This window comes from Amphiura filiformis, chromosome 17, assembly GCF_039555335.1.
Source record: "Amphiura filiformis chromosome 17, Afil_fr2py, whole genome shotgun sequence".
NCBI classification, from domain to species: Eukaryota; Metazoa; Echinodermata; class Ophiuroidea; order Amphilepidida; family Amphiuridae; genus Amphiura; species Amphiura filiformis.
In genome coordinates, this window is record NC_092644.1 from 43,957,177 (window position 1) to 43,974,799 (window position 17,623).

The 17,623-nt window shown below is 35.4% G+C and overlaps 1 protein-coding gene across 5 annotated transcripts in view; it reads left to right on the forward strand.

The window, feature by feature from the left end:
- LOC140137850 (SUN domain-containing ossification factor-like) overlaps nt 1-17,623 on the forward strand; it is a 38,625-nt gene that overhangs the window by 20,539 nt on the left and 463 nt on the right. Inside the window, exons 1-8 of one of the 5 annotated variants that reach the window (XM_072159643.1) lie at nt 1,700-2,007; nt 2,946-2,975; nt 8,782-8,974; nt 12,320-12,427; nt 13,859-14,023; nt 14,550-14,620; nt 15,070-15,198; nt 16,872-16,920. In XM_072159643.1, the coding sequence (XP_072015744.1) occupies nt 1,818-2,007; nt 2,946-2,975; nt 8,782-8,974; nt 12,320-12,427; nt 13,859-14,023; nt 14,550-14,620; nt 15,070-15,198; nt 16,872-16,920 (935 nt within the window). In that variant the 5' untranslated portion in view covers nt 1,700-1,817. Of the gene's footprint in view, nt 1-727; nt 1,008-1,696; nt 2,008-2,945; nt 2,976-8,781; nt 8,975-12,319; nt 12,428-13,858; nt 14,024-14,549; nt 14,621-15,069; nt 15,199-16,871; nt 16,921-17,623 lie in introns of those variants that run through there. The other 4 variants (XM_072159644.1, XM_072159645.1, XM_072159646.1 and 1 more) reach the window with 4 other exon arrangements.

Here is a 17,623-nt window from a genome sequence, read left to right on the forward strand (position 1 = left end):
TTGACATTTAAACAGCTAACTGTTTTGGTGATACACACCCAGGCATACATGTAGCAGTAGTATTAACAGGGTGAAGTTAACAGCTACCAGGACGACTCAGTTTTGGAAAAAAAAGTTGAGTCCTGGTTCACCTGAATTTACCTTGAACCAGGACTCACTTTGGGCTTACCAAGCCTCACTTTTTTGCATGTTTTTAGGGATGTTAAAAATATTGAGGAATACTAGAAACACCATGGCTAAAATTTAGGATGGTTGTTGCACACATAATCTGATATTTACAACAGAAAACAAGGCTAAATACTGCTAAATTGTGACACCTGAAGGTAAAAACAAGAAAAGATGGTAAAATATTAGGTAAACATATAGATTTTGAGTGAAATTCAGCTTGATTTTATTTGCAGATTGCCATTCAGTATTTTCTATGTATCTTTGTATGACATGATGTGCGATGCTTTTGGACAAAAATTGCAGCCTGACTCCACAATTTTTATCCTCAACAAGCCACATTACGGGCATGGAACAATGCCAGTCACCACTTGATTTCCCTCTTGATCAATCATATTGTACATTTTATAATATTCACAGATTTATTTATTACTATGACTCAGTACGTCCCTTAAACAATGTAGATTTCTACCCGCCTGGGTATTCATTTGATTTGCACATTAAATTCTCTTTTCATATTATGCAAAACCGTTTAATTATATTTTTTACTACATTTTTCTAGCAAAAACCCCACAGCTGTAGAGCAAATTCCAACTACTAGTACTACAAACCCGCCCAACATTCCACCAGAGCCATTACCAGTAGCTGCTCCGGCCACAGCACCATCCACAGAAATACATTCATCAGAAAACAAAACCGTGACGGAAACCAAGCAAGAGTCCAGAGCCGATGCCCCAGTGTTGGTAGGAACAGAGAGTAACAAAGTAGAAGAGGATAGAGGTGATGAACAGGGTGTGCCAAAGAAGGATGATAAATTAGATGCAATTGATCAAGAAGGACAGGTAATACACTTTCTCCTTATATGTTGGGTTGTTTGTTTCATTGTTTTTTTCTTTCTTTTGTGCTTTCGTTTTGGTTCTTTTTTTCATTCTTTTGTTCTTTCATTTTCATCCCTTATGTGTTCTTATTCTTTCTTTCTCTTTTTTCTCTTTCTCTTCTTTTCCCCTCTTTCTTTTTTTCCTTTCCTTTTCCATATTTTTGTTTTCTTTCTATTTCCTTTTCTGTGTTCTTTTTCCCTCTTCTTCTTTGTTTGTTTGCTTCTTTTTTCTTTTCTTTTCTTTCATTCTTTCTTTCTTTCTTTCTTTCTTTCTTTCTTTCTTTCTTTCTTTCTTTCTTTCTTTCCTTCCTTCCTTCCTTCCTTCCTTCCTTCCTTCCTTCCTTCTTCTTTCTTCTTTCTTTCTTTCTTTCTTTCTTTCTTTCTTTCTTTCTTTCTTTCTTTCTTTCTTTCTTTCTTTCTTTTCTTTCTTTCTTTCTTTCTTTCTTTCTTTCTTTCCTTCTTTCTCACTTTCATTCTCTCTTTCTTTCTTTCTTTCTTTCTCTCGTTCTCTGTAACATGCATATATTTCATTTAAACATATTCACAAAATATAAAATCATTAAAACTATGTGTATATTCCAACTCATTAACATTAAGAATCTTAATGCGTAATAAATACTTCCAAGCTAGTTACAATCTTTATTTTCCCATCAGGAGCCCCCTGAGGTTAAAGAAGAGGATACAAAACCACCTACAGTAGATGAGAAACAATCACCAATTGATGACTCAGGGGGTGTGGGACAAGACCAACCAGAGGATGAGAAAGAAGTAAAGCATGAAGATGAGGAAATCAAAGATGGTGAACAAATTTTTATTGGGGAAGGGGATGGAAAACCTGGAGAAGGGGATGGAAAAACAACGGAAGAGAAAACCACAAAACCCACCTGTGGAAGAGGAGATGCCATCATTTGATGAATGGAAGGAGAAAATGCTGCAAGAAGAGGAACTAAAGAAACGAGAGCAAGGTAAAAATTAATGTGTGTCATTATAAGCATTTGGTTTAAATCATAATTTGCTTTTTGAAATAGATCAGTTGTAAGTAGCATGAAGTTCTATAGCAAATTAGAAGTTGCAGTATTATACCAGCACTGATATTATATATGTAATGTACCTAAAAATCTGTTAACCAACGTATATGCTCATAAAATACCCAACAATCCATGTATTGCAATAGTATTAGTATGTAGTAGTTTGAAATGAATTTATTATTCAGTAAATGTTTTAGCTTTTGCTATTTTGTAGTTTAGTTACCTAAAGCTTCCAAGGTCTATGCCTATAAATACTCACAGCACTATTATATTTTTGAGATTTCTTTTTAGTTGTGTTGCATTTTGCTTCAGCTGATTAACTTTGTGTAGGAGACCTTGTGTTAACAATGTCCACAAAGAAACGACAGACATATTTTGTCTGTGGTGCAGTTGAAAGTCCTTTCATAAGTCTTGGTTTATATATGCATATGGATATACTTCACACCTTGCTCTAAGCAGAATGGCTTGAAAATGTTTTGGGTGCTTAAGGTCGTTTGAATCTGATGCAAAAGGTGCAACAATTATTTGCTCTCTACTACTGTATTTGAATTGACAGTTCATTAAAAAGACCTCACTGCCAGTTCCGATCCAGGTAACACCCGATTGCTGGTACACCCTGCCCTAGGCATCAGACAGTGAATAATTCAGCCGGGTTAGATATGGAAAAAACAGTTCTTCCACCTTGCGTACCTTTAATTTATATGTAACAGACAAAGTGTGGCACATCTTCAGCTGAGCAAATATGCAGCATGTTCAAAGGTATTAAAATTACAAAATTTTAGAAAAGAAAGAAAAGGAAAGTGTTAAAATTTTGGTAGCTGCTACTAAGTATGACCGTCCATTGTTTGTTGTATTGCACTTATCATTACATCCAGCACGGTTGGCATCGCTGGAACAAAATCAAGGTGAGATTCATATTAAGGTGGTACCCCTGATAAATTTTGTGACAAATTTGCAATTTTATTACAAAATAACTACACATTGGTTACAAAAGTTAGGTATATTATAGGGACAAGGAATCCAATTACTTCACTGAAATTTCAGTGATTCAAGACAAGTGGTTCACAATGTTAAGAAATGAGGTACATTCTCGCAGTACCTCTTTTCTTATCATACATTGTAAATAACATACTGCTTGTCTTGAGTCACTGAAATTCCAGTGTAGTAACTGGATTCCTCTATAATGGAGAAATAGCCAAAAATCTGCCCTGGGTGATTTTTTCACACTTTGGGTTTGTTGCTAATTTGTGATGTTATTAATGTTAAAAATATTGCTTGATAGTTTCAGACCGGAATATAACTGGCATCTTGTATTTTTTGAGACATTTTTCAAGGTTATTCCTACTCTCAACATTGTCAATAATATTTTTAAAGGCCGATATCTCAATTTCCAATTTTATAATACCATAACTTACGAACTCATTATCTTTACTTAGGAATGTCCGATTTCATTGGGGAAAATAGCGTTATGGAACAAAATATCTCTATATTGAAGATATGTAAAAACCTCAAAATTTATAACCTGCCCAAAAGTGTCTGATTTTGACATGACACGTCACATATACATAACTTTTGTTACCAGTGTGTTATTATTTTTTGAGAAAAAGCAAAAACAGTCACAAATTTATCAAGGGGTGTAGTACCACGTTAAAGCATCTTGTTAACACAAATTCTGGACCGATTCAGTCACACTAACCTTTCCTGCATCCCTTTGGTGATAAGAAACAAAACTGCATTTGCATTGAATCTTGAACATTTTAAACCAACTCATCTTTCTTCTGAATCTATTTGATCAGACTCTTTCTAATATTGCATTTACTTACAACTTCAGGGATTGGCACAGGTGTTTAAAAGAGGCTCCCACAATTCTTTGAACAAAATACCGGATTGTCGCGAGTATAGTTCCACCTTTGAGTAAAGTCTCACCCCCATTTTTCCAAAAAATGCTAGAACGTGTGAACAAAAAATTGTTCATGAACTTTATTGTAACTGCCCATGCACCTTATGCATTGTAATGGTCCTTGAACTTTGCATTCCCACTCCCTAAATTTAGTCCCACTCACAACTTTTGGTAATTTTTCACTTAAAAAGGGGGGGGGGGGACTATACTAGAGCCAGTACGGTAGTAGTCACTACTTAGTCAAAAATGCACCAAATTTAGGAATCGGACAAAATCCTTTTGCAAATGTAGTGATTTTTTATATATATAAATATTTGACCCTAAACTCAATTTAAAAACATAAACAAATTTTAGATTTATTTATTAATTAATTAATTAATTTAATCTTTCTATACTGTGTATAGTACAGTAATAATAATAATTAAAACTTATGAAACGCCTGTATCCACTGAAAAAAGTTGCTCGATGAGCACCTTCTTAGCACCTCATGTTAGTAACAACAGTATTTCCTAAGATTATCATTGAAAAGCATAATTTTAATATTATCTTGAAGTCAAAATTATGCACAATCGCAAATTACAAGTACAACTAACAGTACATAAAGTCGATGGTATTTTGGGTAATTAACAAAAAAAAAAGGAATATTTAACAAAAAAGTGTAACAGTCAACCTGATGGGTGGTGATACAGCCTTGCACATCTACACTAATGAACAATTGATTCACGTTTTTAAATTCATCGGAATATGATATGGAAAACATCACATTTAATGGGTGATCATTCGGATTATTAACAAAAAGGTGCTTACATTAAATCTTCAAAATATAACACACTAACTGAAATGGGCTATGTTAGTAGTAATCTGTAATATTCCTTTAGCTTGCCTCTTATACTAACACTCTAGTCTAGACTATGGCTAGACATTAATTAAATTCATTCACATAGCTGTATGTCATCATAGTGTGTGTTATTATAACAACATTTCCAACTGCAGCATTAGTTTTGAGTAGTTAGGTCAGGTTTGTTTAATACTGATTTCTGTTTTTCTACCTTTCTTTCCTGAATAGAGATGATATTATAATAACGTTAGCAAACTGCTTTTCAAGTTTACATGGAATCATGCATGAAAATGCTAATGAAAGTTGATTCCAAGTTTCCCATCACCCAAAACTTTCATTATTTTCATGATATAGTCAATTATCTGAAAATTGAAATGGAAATATCAAAATTTAAACTCTCAAAATGTCAAACTTGCCCCGCTGATGATTTCATCAGTTTGTCTTAGGGTAGAGAATGTAGTCAATAATGAAAGTTGAAGGATTCCCTCATCACATTCCCGGTGATTACAAAAATTGCACTTTTCTTTTTAATTTTAAAATAAAAAATAACCCAATATTACTCAAATCATTTTTCAATCTGTTGCAAAATGTCTGTACCAATAATCTAAGCAAACCCCTGTTTTGACATATCAATACAGTCAGACAATAAATAAGAATCAGCTCATCATTCAACAAAAAATAATGTGATGGAAAACTTAATATCAACTTACATTAGTCAAAAATAAAGAACATGATAATTATGAAGTCAAAATCATGACTCATTTCATTTATAAAATTTTAACAAAGTAGTGCTGATAAGAAAGTGTTATCTCAAACTTGATTTTTCCTGTCTAGTCCAGCCTACAGATTTAACTGGTCACATATCGTCAGCCTGCTACGCTAATTGCCAAGAGGCTGGTATTGTGCATTCTTAGTCAGTGGGAGTGGTCTAGTTCGTAGACACATTTCTGATTGGACAATCGCATGATTTCGGGTGCCGTCTATCAGGCCGTAGACGACCCCACGTCATCATGCGTCTTGATAATGCGTAACACGCGTGTAGAGGTGCTTGGCGTATGTATCGCGCTGGATGCGTGAGACTATTGCGGAATCGCGAACGCGCTTAGCAGTACAGCCGCAACAGAATACGTGAAGTTGTAAACAAGTTTCGTTCATTTTATAATGAGGGAGTTTTTATGACGGTAACTTAGTTTTTGCTTTAAAAATTGTTTACAGTTATTAAAATAATATTTAACTGACTAAGAATGAGAATAAGCGATAGGAATTTTTATTTTGCCTATCCTCTACCTATGATAGGCGACAGGCAGGTCCAATATTTTTATCGTAGTGGATACGGCTGCGCCGGCATCCACTACTCAAAATATTGGACCTGCCTGTCGTCTATCACACGGTAGAGGATAGGCAAAATAAAAATTCCTATAGTTTATTCTCTAAGTACCAGGGGAGTACCGGTGTACTATAGTACCAGTGCAGTATCACTGCTGGTGGGTCCTGTGTAGAAGCAACATTGGTACTGTGTACTCTGTGTGTACCTGTGCAGACACCCGTAATACACATGTAGGAGTCTTGTAGTGTACATATTGTCAGCCTGCTCCGCTAATTGCCTAAGTCATTTTACATGTTTCTCATTTGCAATTTTGATTTTCTGAGTAATAAACCCATAATTAATTTCCAGCCTCATTTTTATTAACTCGTGGAATACTTCTCTTTTGATATATTCCACAAGTTATTGAAGAATGCGGCTGGAAATTTGATTAATCATGGGTTTATTACTCAGAAAATCGAATTGCAAAATGAGAAACATGTATAAATGACTTAGGCAATTAGCGTAGCAAGCTGACGATATGTACACTACAAGACTCCTATTATGGCTGTCTGCACAGGTACACACAGAGAACACAGTACCAATGTTGCTTCTACACAGGACCCACCAGCAGTGATACTGCACTGGTACTACACCGGTACTCCCCTGGTACTGCACAGTACCAGCCTATTGGCAACAGTGTGCAGGCAGCCACAACAGGAATCTGGTAGTGTATTGTAGGCCAGCCTGTCACAGGAAAATGCAATAAAGAAGAAAGATAATTACAAGTATTCTGCAACAGTAAAAATAATACTTGAAATAGGGTTAATAATATTAAGCTTTTTGAAGAATATGATTTACTCTGTCAATATTTGATCATAATTTCCTAAATATATGCTGGGGTCATCATCATAACATTTGAGGTCAATGAATAAAGCTTACAAAACTGGAAGTGGTAACTGGAATAGATATGTATTTTCTGTGATAGAATGGACAATATTAGACACTAATCCAAAGCATACACCTGTATGTTTTGTCCCATAATCCATCTTTATAAATGCCTCAGATAGAATATGCATGTCTTATTGGGATCAGACTTAACTATACTTAAATGTTCAACTCATAATAGGCAAAAATTATTGGTATTGTGCCCAACCGCATGTACGACATTCTAAATACCGTAACAACTTGATAGTTAGCATATGTGCTTCCTATCGAGCTTTTTTAAAACATGCAAACATGAATAGTCCCATCCACAAAAGTTGAGCAAATCATCGAATCGATACACATAGTTTTATACGAACAAGTGAACTTGCAAATGTGTGTCTCAACTCCATTAGCTCATGCAGATGGTAAAGCGCCAGACTTTGCTACAATTTCATGTTTTCAAAAGCACTCGATAGCTTTTTTGCACATTTGCTTACTATATATCGAGTTTTTACAGTATTATCAATATAAAATGTTACGAGTTGTCCAATTATGATCTTAACAGAGTATAGTTTAAAATTTTACAGAAATAGATCACACACAGTTTTGTTTCTTACACATTTTGGGATGCATGTAATATGTCACCATTAATAAAATGCCAACCATTTAGTTTTAGCAGCTTGTTAATAGTACAGTGACATGTAGCTCAACATATTTGTTTAAATAGTATGTGCTGATGAGAAGCAGAATAATCTGTGATGAAATGCTCTTCCTGCAGTCCTTCCCTGGCATGCATGTACCGCATCTTGCCCATCCCTACCCCTTGCAGCAGGCATAGACATAAATCAAAATGATACCTGGATCGCTAAATGACCAATCACATGGAAGAGCTAGCTGAAGGAATGGTGGCTTTATACAATAGGAGATTGAAGTTTATATCTGTGACATCATTTTTGGCAAAAAAAAAATTGTGCCAAGAAATAACAAACATTTGCACTTTTCTTTCCATTACTGTTACGTTGTGAAAAACATAGAGCTGTTATGAGTAATAGTGCAAAGTTTTGGCCAAAATTGTTAATTTTGTCTTTTCTTTAAAATGATTTTGTTTTTCTTCTGGGTTATAAACTGCATGTTTGTACAAGTAGCAATGTACTGAAAAAAACCCAATCAAAAATGCATTCAAAATGTGACTGTGAGCAAGCTAAAAATTGTACAATTATGAGTTTGTCCATAAATTGGCCATTTCAGACTGCTCTCCCCTGCAATGCATGTATGGTTTACTGCATAACATTTATTAAGTGGTGAAGGTCTTCACTGCTTTAATTTGAGCTAATTTATTGTTTAAGATGTTCAGTTTTACCTACATCCGAGGTGTAGTGGTTTTACTGTAGCTGATATAAAAATACTGTTAAATAATCTACACAGTATTGCTTTACATCAGAAATAGAAAGAAGATAAAAACTCCAGAATGAGTAAAGAAAATCCAATACGATACAGACTGATGATGATTGCCAATCAGTTTGACTAGTTTACTGATAATAATCAATTCTGTTTATCAAATTAATTCAGGTATGGTTATTATAATAAATATTATTGCTACTTGTGAATGGCACACTGACACATACGCACTGGGGAAGACACTGGTTATTGGTGGCTAACAAATTACAAATTTTACTCCCACTAATTTTTTTTGATATAACAGTAAATTTAAACTCAATGATATAAATATAACTTTCTGTGCAGGTCAAGCAAGCAAGAAGCCGGCATCTCCACCAGTACGCCCAAAGTTCAGCCTGACAGAAAACAGCAAGAACCACGCATCAAGTGACTGCGGGGCCAAGTTGTTGTCGACAAACAAGGAGTCGCAAAGCCCGTCAGCAATTCTTAATATCAATCCAGATCTTTACATGTTGAATCCATGCACGGCTACCATCAAGTAAGTGATGAGTAATAGTATGTCTTATAGAGAATCTGCAGGTTTTCATAGCTCAATTGCGTCAATGGGCTGGAAAAACCTCCTATGTGTCTTTGGCCCCTGAACATGTTTAAAGCAATAAACCTATTCACAGTTTTGTTTTAAACATATTCAAGGGCCAAAGACGAATAGATTTTTCCTGCCCATGGATGTAATAACATCATTGTGCTTAACAGAAAGCCGCTGACCACTATGGCCAAGGACTCACCTTAAAAACTATTAGGGACAGGTGCAGTACCCTAATAAACCTAAATGTAGAATAACCATCACATATTTAGCTCGAATGTTTTTTATTGTTGGGCAAATGTTTGTTAGTTTGTTTCTTTGATTATTTGCTTGTTTCTGTTAGTTTTGTTTTGTCATTTTGTAAGGTTTTGGTAGAAACAGGCTTATTGGATACTCCTTCGTATAATTTTACACATAATTAGAGTTAGGGTTAAAGTTAGGATTAGCTTACATGAAATAATTATTCGACCAGTTTATTACACAAAGGCAACACAGTTTTTCTTTATTCAAAATCATTAATGAAAATGTATTGTGAAACTAAGGAATTTTAACCACAAAACCAGCATGCGGTGAGGAATAAAAGGATGAAAAGTTCAGCAGAGAACTCTGTATAGGATGTTAGCTGTGGGAATGCACCATGTGGTATATCAGTTGTGTTGATAAAATGACAGATGGACATCATTTGTCAGTAAAATGAGAATTGTGCATGATTGGCATTTTGTCCGAGCAATTTAGCGATTGTGACTGCCAGCAAATACCAGTATGGCACAACAATTTCTGCATTTTGGTTTTCTTTTTTATGGAACAAATTATGAGGGGAATTTGATAGGGAGGAGGCATTTATAAGGAACAATATGATCTATAAACGCACTCATTCGAATCTGCATTGGGAAATCTAACATAGCGTTATGCTCAACTTTAGACGAGACATAGTATAGTTACTATAGGGCTTCATCAATCTTTTGCGCTGTTCCCGTAATAAGAATGCTATGTCTGAAATTAATGCAAAATGGGAAATACTAAAACAAACATGCTATGTCTAACATTAATGCATAATGGGAAATACTAAAACAAGAATGCTATGTCTAACATTAATGCATAATGGGAAACACAATCTACCACTTCACTTTTGCAGCAAGTATCTAATGTAAATATAGAAATTAAAGGTGGGTTGTCAAATATAAGGTGTCATGTTTTTTACTTCACATTGAAGCCCATCATTCAATAAGCCCAAATGTGACCCGCTCTGACAGAACTCGGAACAAGTCGCATTTTTGACATTTCATGATTTGAATACAAATGTAAGCACTAGGCAAGAAGCTTTAAAATGATACCAAAATTATATAAATAGCATCAATACTTCAATACCAATATTATGTGGATAATTTTGTAAATGATACCTTGATATTTTTCCCAAATTGCTACTCTGAATAATGGGACAATTAGTTTCCTGCCTTATACAAGATCAGGATTGAATAGGGATTATCATAGTTCAACTGTTATTTAGGCCTATTGATTAAATAAACCTCTTTTTAATAAGCAATTTCGAGGATTCAAAAGTCCATTTTGTCCCACAGTCAAATACCATGAAATTAAGAATTCCAAAATTCCACTTTTTTATGGGAATGTCATCTTTAAAGGCCTATAACTCAAAAACATGCCTGGCGACTTGTTCCGAGTTTTGATGGTGCTGGTCACAAATGTGTATCAGAGTGGCTCATAGAATAGTACATGACTTCATGGGTGGCAACCACCAAAATACAATATTTTTGTTCATAACACCTAAACAAAACATATTTCAGGCTTCACTGCTTATGAGAAGAATGTGAGCTTTCACCTGATTCCAATTGCCATTTTGATGGGGTGGAGGGGGAATTCAATCAGGTCATACAGCTCTAACCACATTTAGAATTAGATATTTTTAGTCCTGATTGTGATGTTGGTTAACGCGGCTGTGTACTCAAGACGTTGTTTCTTTCGCAAAATTGAGCTTTTTTTATATTTGTTACTTTGTTATGTTTTTTATAAATACAAGGAAAGAAAATCCAGATTTATAAACTCCAACTGCGCTATTTTATGGATTTTATTTCACTATTTCATTCGTGTTTGCAATTTTAAAAGAGAGAAAATCTTTGTTGTATCAGCGGAATGACACGCTTGCAAGCAACAACGCATCGCGCCTGCGTATCGCGCAATTTGTTAACGCACAGATACGCTTACGGCGTCGCGACGCTTATCTGCATGCGTGGCGCATCCTTTGGAAACACTAATTTCAAGTGGTCAAATGGCTCCGCTTTTAGCTGATAAAATGTGGGTTTTTTCAAGTTCTTTTCCTCGATTTGAATATCAAGTTATGAATGGATTTCGCTCAAACTTCTCAACGGGCTGTGGATTTACCCGATGTTCACATAATATAAGGTAGAAAAGCGAAAACTGCCGCAGTCTCATGTGAGATTCGATGAAAGGGCAAAATGTGACCACTTTAAACTTTAACGGCCATTATTTCAATGTTCATTTTCTCGGTAAAATGACGATTTAGGTACACGATAACTCAATAAATACAGCATCTATAGGTAAGCAAATATGATCATCGTAAAAAGCATGATCGACTCAAGAAACGGTTTTCTCATTTTTTTATATTTTGGTCTATTTCCGATTTTAGGCATCATTTTGTGCAAATAGGCGCCAGAATTTTAAAAGTTCAATTTGATGCCTTATATGGTCAATATCTCAAAAACTAAGGCCAATATCAAAAAATAAAAAACCGCTTTTTGGAATGGAGCCTCAAGATTGAGCCAAAAACAAAATAAAATATTTTGGAAAGAGTGTTTTTTTGTTATGATGTACCTCACAAATATTGCCAAAAACTCACTTTTTTGTGATTTTCTTCATAATTGTTGTTTTTACCCCAAATCTGTATTTATATTAAGATTTATTGATGTCTTGCCTTTATAAAAATGTATACTATTATATGTCTTGCGCGAATAATTACAAAGTTATTGCACTTTTACTACATGCATGTCTGAGAGTACACAGCCACCTTAAGAGAAGTTGCTTCCTTGCCAATTTCAAATATTGCGATGATAGTAACATACATGTAAATAAATAGTCACAGAATTATGTTTAAAGAAGATTTTATGTAAAACTGACTAAATATTTGGTTTATCATTGAAATAACAACAACTTAAAGTTTCGTTGTTGAAATAAATTGGATTAATTATTAACAGAATCTTGAGCAATGTTCTACACGTCACTATAAATGGATCCCTAATTAAACTTGTCCTTTTTCTTTTTCTATAGGTTTGTAGTGGAGCTATGTGAGCCTATACAAGTGAAGCAGATAGAGATTGCCAACTATGAGCTATTTTCTTCTGTGCCAGAGAGTTTTCGAGTCTCTATCAGTGACAGGTAAGTATAAACATGCCAAAATATTTTCGTATTTTCAGGCACCGCAAAGATCACAAATACATAATTATATAATTTTTTGATGATGAGGGCTAATTTGAACAGACTTTATGAATTAAGTAACCCTTGCATGTACTTTTTGTCATTCACACATATTTTCTGAAATTTGCGAGCAAATCGCCTGCATGTTTTCAACTGTGCATATAGGTATTAAGAATAATAAACTCTCATTTGAAAGGATTTATGGATATGCTGATTGCAGAAACCATATTTATGCAAATTGAATATTGCAGTAGTCAATTTACTAAAAATAGGATGGTTTTTAACCAGTGGAAATTGGCAGAGATATAGTTTCAGGAACCAACTTCCAAAAACATTTTCCTGTAACAGTCGCAATACAAAGATAGTGATGTTACAAGGTTGTAAGGAACACTCCTATAAGGAAGTGATGACAGTTATATGTCATATTTGGACATGAGATATTACTTGTTTCCATGGGTCGTATGTGATGCGATCAAGCAAAATGAGTTGGATGGCGGGAATACTGATTTTGAGATAATAGCCATTGTAGTAGTCTACTTTCTTTGTATTTTATTGTTCTGAGCAACACTAAAATGCTCATAATCTCCAGAACTATACGTCTAATTATGATGGGCTTTTCAGCAAAATGAAGCTCCAAAAATAGCTCATGCAATGAAATTGAAAACCGGATTTTGATTTCAATCGACATCGGACTCATTTTAAGTGTGATCGCATCACATATTTCATTTACCATGTAAATCCCACTATATTCTGTCATAATTTGGCTCCCCTTCAACACCCTCTGAAAACTGGAGTGAAAGATTGCTGTTGTGAGGAATGGAAAGTTAACAGAATTTTTAAAACAGCAGCCTTACTCTTTCATGAAAATATTCCTACTTGTAATATACAGTCCAGTTTGATATTTTCTCAATTTCTGCGCAAGCAAATGTTAATCCATTATTTAAACCGGGAAAGAAATTAACAAAAACTAATTTCCCCATAGACTCCAATACAAAGTTTCACTACAGGTCCAGGTCCAGGGAGTAAGAGTGATACATAAAACAATATTCAGCATTGCAGACTAACAGAGTAGTTGTAAGAGCCTGCACTTGGTAGTAGTTTGGCTGGGGAGATCTAGGCTAAGCTGAGCTTGGCATATGCTTAAAGGTCCATTCATACTCCGCCGCAATTGCTCTGTGTTGCGTTGCATTGCCGATATATCAATTACTTTTTGCTGCAACTCAACGCAAATTGTTGAATTTCCAAGTTAAAATGTATTTAACTTTAATACGGCAATGCATCACAAAGCAATTGCGGCGTACTATGAACGGACCATAAGTTGTGTAGTTTTATAGTTGCGGAGTACATGAAGCTGTTTTAGCTTGACATACATTTTGTTGCATTCCTTTTTAGATACCCAGCAAGAGAGTGGCATCTCCTAGGAACCTTCCATGCACGGAATGAGAGGGTGTTGCAGAGTTTCCCTCTCCATGATGAACAGATGTTTGCCAAATATATGAAGTTTGAAATGCTCACTTTCTTTGGTAGTGAACACTACTGTCCCCTCAGTGTACTAAGGTCAGTACTGTACTTTGTACTAAGTGATGTCAGATAAACTTATGACATAAAAATAAGACCTTTCTAAGTATTTCTTATTGGAGCTCTTGTTATCGCCAAACCTACCTCATCTATCCTCTTTGGGCCAAGTGGCCCACAGCGCTGTAGTGTCCTCTCTTCAGTTCACCCTGTCCTTGTTTATTTTCTTAGCATCATTTCAGTTTCTCCGCCCTAGTGGTTTTCTCCCTTTCTCTACTATGCGCCGCCAAGTTGTTTTAGGGCATGCCACTTTTCTTCAACCCACAGGAGTCCATTTCATTGATGTTATGTAAAAGCTTGAATGCTGGACTCCGTCCAAATGATCACAGCCTGCTCAACTCATGAATAATAATTTTGGCTAGCAGGGAATTCACCTGTAATCAATTATTAAAAGGCTCAGTTGTGCTCTATGCTTTTTCTTCTAGATCCTGTGTAAAAATATTCAAGCTTTATTAAATTATCCTTGTTCTGTCCTTGTATTGATGTTTTGTTTCTGTTGTACTTGCAGAGTGTTTGGAACCAATGTTGTTGAGGAGATAGAAGATGCTGATGCTGTTGATGATGATATAAACCCACCAGGTATGCATGTATTGAAAACAACTTATACCTCAGCAGTTGGCTTAAACAGGGGGGGGGTCATAAACATGATCTAGAGATACCATAGAATTCCATCTAGATGCATTTGCCTCTAAATGTTCAGACCATTTAAAACAAAAAATATCTCTGGTGTTAAATTTACCTGTATTATGAGAAAACTACGAGCTTCCTTATGATACCAAGATCTCAGTTTTGAAGAGGACAAATTGGGGACGAGGCTGTCGATCTGGTCACACCCTTTATAAATCCCATAGAAAGAGGAGTAGAGCAGATTATTTCTTGTGATAAAGTCTTCATCAGTGGGGGAAAGTTTTAAAATGCAGATAAAAAAATTGTGGTTAGCTCCATGTAATTTGAATCATCAGATCTTCTCACCCCTACAAATGTATGTTTTTCACCAATATTTATGTTGACTGTTTATATTATTGCAGAGGTTCTTCCACTTCACCCGACACCATTACCAGATGATGACAAGCAGAAGAATGGCCTATTGGAGAGTGCTAGAGATGTTGTGATTGGGCTGGTACAGAGAGCTGCAAAGGTTCTTGCGGGTAGAGAAGGTGCATGCTTTGTTGTTATTTGTTTGTAGCCGTCTGGTTTTGTTTCTTTCATTTCTTTCTGTAAAACTACTTTATGTGGGGTTTCATGGAAATTCTAAATCGGCAACATTTTGATTGAATTATCAGTGTATGTAAAGCCTCTAAATGAAATATTAAAAAAATAAATCTTGATAAGTGTGCCTCCATTCTGTGTCTTTGTCAACTTGCATGGCCTGCTTTTGGATCATGTGCATCTTGTTTATTTTGAATCTTCTTTCTTGACAACACACAAATTTGAAGAGGAAAACAACACTTGACTTCACATTTTCAGATATTTTGTTTAGTTCATTGACATTTTATGGTTTTTAAATTGTTTATGGGATAAAGCATTCAAGGGAAATTGATTATGTTTGGTTTCGGCAAACAATGCCAATCGGTTCCATCAAGTTAGATCAATCCTACAAGAGCACCCAGTGTTTGAACATTGCTAATAATTTCTAAAAAGGAGGTATACATTAAATCACTTATGAAGCATCATGTCAATCTTTAATAGTTCTGCATTTGGAGGCATGAAGAAGTAACTGAATTGATATTCCAGGATTGATCACTGTGTCAAGGGTCAATCAAAATGAGCATCAATATGCTATTCCAGTTGCAACCCCTATGGAAGACATGACCTTATCTCCCACACAGGGAGTGTGATTTTCAAATGGGGTTACCTAATTGGGTGACTCTATTTGAAATTACCCCCTCTGTATGGTAGATTAAGGTAATGTCTTCCATGGGGGTGTATGGATTTCCACAGAAATTGCTCAACTTGGGATAATTGTGTGTAATGCTTTTCATAAATTTTCACTCATTAGTAAGAAGCAAAGAGATTGGACTTTAGAGACAGTCGCAGATCTATCAAGATCTTAAACTACACTTTCCCTACGCATGTCATTTTTGCTCTATGAGAATACTATAGTGATAATGCCATCTTAATTTAATAGCTTGTCTCAAAGCCCTGAAGTTAAAAACCTAATGCGGAATGCATTTTTTAGAGTTACTTTAATTTTCTTTTATCTGTGGGACAAACTTTTTGACAAGAATAGACCACTTTTCACCTCTCAAGGAGGTTTCACTGTGGTCAAGATGAAGAATTTTATTGAGATTTACGAATTTAAGCTATTTTGACATCTGGTGATGTCAGATGGTGGAATTGTGGTGGAATTGGAAAAAAATTAAACAGTGGAAAAAACTGAATAATGCGCAAAAAGCAGGCGATTTAACTAATGCGCGCTTGGGATTTGAGACAAACTATTAAATTAAGATGGCCTAACTAATTTCTCTATTCAATACCGGATTTGATCTCAAAGACAGTCATAAACTTTCAGTTTTCACATTTTGTTGATATTTATGAAAAGAAAATGGTGAAAGGTATTTCTCTTTTGGTCCTTGACGGTTCTCTAAAAGTTCCCTTAAAGAGAATGTTTAAAAATATCATATGTGGTGCTACTTGCAAAGGAAAAAATATAAGGAGCCCATGGAGGATTTTTCCATGCGGACTCTTGATTGGCTCTAGACTCTTATTTGGCGAGAATAAAGCTGAAATAATCGGTTGAAAGGATATCAATACAGAACCCCATTGCATGTCTTTTGGTGTATCCAAGTGAATACAGCTAACCAATTTGTTTTTCATCACTTGTTGACAGACCCAGATTGGAAGGATGAGGATCTCCCATGCCTCCCAGAAGATGCACCGTAAGTGTGATTTCTGATGTATTATAGGTACCTAACCCTAAAACTTTATCATAGCTAGTCCTAACCCTAATCTAATAACCATACCCTGATCGGAATCTTATGGGATGGGAGTAGTCATTCTTGATTCTTGCTGAATAGAAGTTTGATCGACCACCTTACTCCCGGGTAAGATGATAGATCAACACAAAGAATTACCTGAAAGAGATTTAAGGTAAAACAAAGACTAACCTCGTAGAGTTAAAGAGGATTCTGATGGATTTTCAAATATAATGTTAATCTCTGTGCCTCCAGAATGTACTCTTCAAATCATGTACTGAGGTTCTTACAAGAGGTATATTGGGCATACTCCCACAATGAAGATGTCTGCAAATGGCATTTTAGGGCCTATAGAGGGGGTAGGGGGTCGGTATTATACTGTATATACACCCAAAGTGACACACTGTGTATGCCACCATTGGCCACTATGGGAGTATCATCATACCCCCACAATGTATGTTCATACCTACATGTATTTATACCCCCACAATATCATGTTGTACCAACAAACATACACCAGACACGGTACACTGTTGGAGTACCCCCCATAATGTACCTCTTGTAAGTAGGGGTGTGTTTGGGTAGAATTTATAATTATGCTTCATGGTTCCTGCTATCCTAATCAAACCCATTTTATTCCTGTTGTATATATAATTTGAGAGATAAA